The sequence below is a fragment of the Bison bison genome, unplaced genomic scaffold (genome assembly GCF_000754665.1).
Source record: "Bison bison bison isolate TAMUID 2011002044 unplaced genomic scaffold, Bison_UMD1.0 scf7180017864456, whole genome shotgun sequence".
Taxonomy (NCBI): domain Eukaryota; kingdom Metazoa; phylum Chordata; class Mammalia; order Artiodactyla; family Bovidae; genus Bison; species Bison bison.
Genome location: NW_011495018.1, coordinates 7,846,105 through 7,850,274, shown reverse-complemented (window position 1 = coordinate 7,850,274; position 4,170 = coordinate 7,846,105). Strand labels below are relative to the sequence as shown.

General features: G+C 46.6%; 1 protein-coding gene across 1 annotated transcript in view; it reads right to left on the bottom strand.

Annotated features, from left to right (window-relative positions):
* The window catches only part of CPXM2 (carboxypeptidase X (M14 family), member 2), a 206,882-nt gene that overhangs the window by 123,516 nt on the left and 79,196 nt on the right, over window positions 1-4,170 (bottom strand). The window contains exon 6 of the mRNA XM_010859573.1: window positions 2,379-2,477. Within this exon, the coding sequence (XP_010857875.1) occupies window positions 2,379-2,477 (99 nt within the window). The remainder of the gene's footprint in view (window positions 1-2,378; window positions 2,478-4,170) is intronic.

Genomic DNA, 4,170 nt, shown 5'->3' with positions numbered 1-4,170 from the left:
GAGCCTACCCAGCTGCCCATCTGAGGCCCTGTTCTGCCCAGCTCCACCGAGGTGACCCCTCCTGGTCCAGACCCATGTTCCCCAATGGCTGTGCCACCTGCCTCCTGCACACGACCTCCCCTCATCACCATCCTTCTCCCTCCTGTATCTGCACATTAGGGCCCCTGCAGCTTCTCTTCCTCCAGGGTTTTCCTCAATTTCTCAATTTCATTTTAATAAAAGAACATTATGAATAAAGTCCACAGGCCAAAATCACATCTAGGACACTCAGTGAATCAGAGCCAGAAAGGCTGCCTTTGAGAATGGGGTCCCAACTGTTCAGACAGGGCTCTGAGGTTAAGGTCAGGGGAACAATCCTGTCATCCAGAGTGGGAGATGGGGAATGGGCGTGTGGCAGAACAGGGGACAAGTTCAGACTTCAGTGTGCACGTGTTTGTGTGTGTGTGTGTACATGTATTTGTGTACAGAAATGGGCCTTGAAAAGTCTTTGTGATAAACAACAAAGCAAGATTTTTTAAAAATTCTAAGTGATCTTTCTAAACACATGGTCTTTCTGTACAGTATATGGAACTATTTTCAGCATCATGTAATAAACCATAATGGAAAAGAATGTGAAAAAGAATATATATATATTTATGTGTACGTATGTATAAAATCACTTTGCTGTACATGATAAACCAAAATGACATAGCGAATCAGTTATACTTCGACTCAATAAATTGAAAAAGAAAAATCTTTGTGAAAATGCCTTTCGAATTTATAACAACTTCCAACTCTGGTAATGAAGAAATATGATAATTCAAACCAGCCCTTGTGCTAAAGCTACTAAAAAATAAATCTGGAAAAATATTTTTTAAAATACTTTTGAAAGCATCAAAGAATGAACAAGACAAGAAAGAACTCTCTGGTCCCAGATCTGACAGCAACAGAACCCAGAGAGGGAAGGCCAGACCAGAAGCCCCTCTAGCCCCGTGGCTTGTAATCTGGAGAAACAGCTGGTGTTTTATCAGCCCGTTGGGGCCAAGGGACAAAAAGTCATGCCGAGGCCCACCCAATGTGGGAATCTCATTACCACCCACAGAGTGGAAACCCCAAAGGACTCCACTCTCAGGGCAAACCCACAGAAACACAGCCCCAGCACCCCTGAGTCCTCCACACAACCTCCGGACATGCTGGGTCCTCCCAAGGGCGATGAGCCCAGGGCTCGCCCACCCACTTTACGACAGAATAGAATTCCCATATATTAAGTGGTTGCAGAAGTTCACTGCTGTGGAACTTCTGTTTTTATTTTAGGATGTGCTGTTAGTCCTATCTATGATTTCTTTGATGGCAAATTCTTGGTTAGAAACCCAACCCCAAATCATCACAATGTGCCTAAGGGAACATACAATTCCCTTTGTGACAATCAACTCTGTTACACGGTTTATGGGCTCACATGGCAGCCAAAAGCGGATCCTGCCTCTATAAATGTAAATTTGTGAAATGCTCTATATATGTCAAGCAGCTGTGCTGCTAAGCAGAACGCTTAGAATCAGAAAATCTGGAGTTCAAATCCTTGTTTTACAAACTGAAGGCCACATAACGGTAGGCAAATGACCCATATTACTGAGTCTCATTTTCCTCATCTGTGATATGATGACGGTAATAATAACGATAATAATAAGACCATCCACAAGACTCAGAGGGACATCAGGAGATGTGAAGTAAGAGGCCCAGTGCACAGCAAGTACTGAGAGCTCAAGTGCTTAGTACATGTTCAGTATCATGAATGTCAGCAGAAATGTCTTGGGAAATACCACAATTTAGAGTAACATACAACAGTGGTGATGGTTAATAATAATAATATTAGCCAGAGCTTGTCCGTGAGTCTAGAACAAATGGCTTTGACTATCCGGAAGTAAGTAATTGAAGGACTAATATTTTTACATGACTGTAAAACACCAGGCCTAGCATCACGTGCTTTGGGAGTTGAAGACTTGACCTCTGACCCTGGAGGCTCTGGGTTTTGTTGGGTGATAATAAATGTATACACAAGGCTGTGGGCAGCTATGAGGCCCCACAGGAAAGGAAATGAGGTTGTCTTCAAGGGAGAGGAGGTGAGGGAAGAGCAGAGAAGGCAACCGAGAGCTCCAGGAAATTCAGAAATGACCTCAGTCAAGCTGATGAGTTTGAGTTACTCAATGACTGTGTAGTTACTGTACACGCAGAAGAGAAGGGATGTGCATGTCTTCATTCCTCACCCACGAATGGTTCAGAAGAGGCAGAAGACCCCAGGCCCATCCCCCTCCACTCAGAACTTGGCTACTGTGTCCGGGCCCGTGTCCTCCCAGGGCCAGAGACTGAGCTGGGGCAGAAGGCACATCAGGGACCTCACTCACCCTCTCGGACAGCGTCACGGGCCAGGGGGATGCCGTGATCATCACTGGCAGCCTTCTCAGAACTCTTGGTTCTCATGCCTTTTCTGTTGATATTTTTACCTTAAAAAATAAATGAGAGAGAGAGAGAGCAAGAGAGATGCCTTTACTTTCCCATGTATCAGAGTCATCCCAGAATGGTGAGACTCAACCATCTTCTCCTGCAAAGCAACCATCTCCACCCTCTGCCTCCCCAGACCCTAGTGATGGCACCTTGAACTCTGAGAGGCTGGTGGTTACAGGAAAGGAAGTGTGTTATGGTGAATGCCCAGGGAAATAAACACGGTAACAAGCAAGGCACATCTGCAGGTGGCTGCTATTCAGAGGCTGCAAAACATCCTGTGGGGGTACTTTTGACCCTCCCTGGCACTCCAGGAGTAACACTACATTTAACTGATGAAATGGATAAAACAGAGCTGGAACTTCAGGCCTCTGAGCCTGGAGCTAGATTTCCTACCATGCTGGGCTCCTCCCACCTAATTCTCTCCAAGGCCCCAGTTGAGTACCTGGAGGGGCTCTCTCTCTGCTCACAAACACCAGCTTCTTTTCAGCCTTCAGATCATATTTTCTGTCCACCAGAACTCAGTATATGTTGTTTCTCCTCTGCAGCATCCTTCCATTCACTCTCCACCTATTTCACTTCCTCTGATCTTGCAAATCCCAGCTCAACCATGCCCTCCTTGAGATGGCCTTCCTGAACTGCCCACCTAGATCACTGCCTCCTTTGATGGGCTCTGACAGCACGTGTCTCTGGTCAAGTTGCTTCTATGCGGAGCCTGAGGCAGGGGTTCCGTGCATGTAATGTACCAAGGGGGGTCTAAGGAGAAAACGTGGGAGGAAGCAAGATGAGGTAGAGGCAGGAGCTAAGCTAGGCTGGGCTCCCAGCGAGAATCTGACTCAGCCTGACGCCACGGGGAGCTCTGGAGCTGACACTGCACAGAGTGTTGGTCCCACCATGAGACAAGGGGCCACCTTTCCTATGCTGGCTGGTCTCTGGCTACAGACTGATCTACTGGGGGTAGGAGAAGTCACCTTCCAAGGGTCAAGCTCCAGAGAACGGAGCAGCTGTGAGTCATCACAGCCAAGCCCCAGCAGCTGTGGGAGGGGCATGCCTGGGTGAGAAGAGGACCTGGGAGGGGCGGGTGTCAGCAGCCCCCACTATAGCTCTGCTCCCCGGTCTGGGATAACATCATCACACACATACAACACATGTTGTTCTGTGCATGGAGGCAGGACCTGCGTCTGATTTTGCTCATGCTCTCCCTCCAGAGTCTGGTTAAGCCTGTGATGAACAAATGATCATGAATGATTATGAGTCAGTGAATGACCAACGAGGCAAAAATAAGGGGAGGGGAGGGTCTATGGAGAAAGATACTGAGTTTGGACTTTGAGAAACAAGCTGAAATACCAAAAACATCAAGTGGATTGTGCCAATTAATGAAGTCATTTCAGATTAAATTCTAGAGTCACCAAAAAAAAGAAGAGAGATTTATCAAGAAAACATCATCAAAAAAGTCAAGGGTGCATCGTGCCTGGCCAAGGGCAATTCTCTTTCCATCATATTCTTGGGTGATACCTGCTGGGCGTATCTTTCATTTGTAATATAAGCTAAAAAAAAAAAAAATCACAAAATTAAGAGTCCTCCTTGGATCAGGGAAATCAAAAAACCAAAACACTCAGAAAGGCCAGAGGAGGAAGGCTGCCAACCCAAGTATAGCTGATGACATCAGCCTGATATCACCTGGCGTCTGTCCCA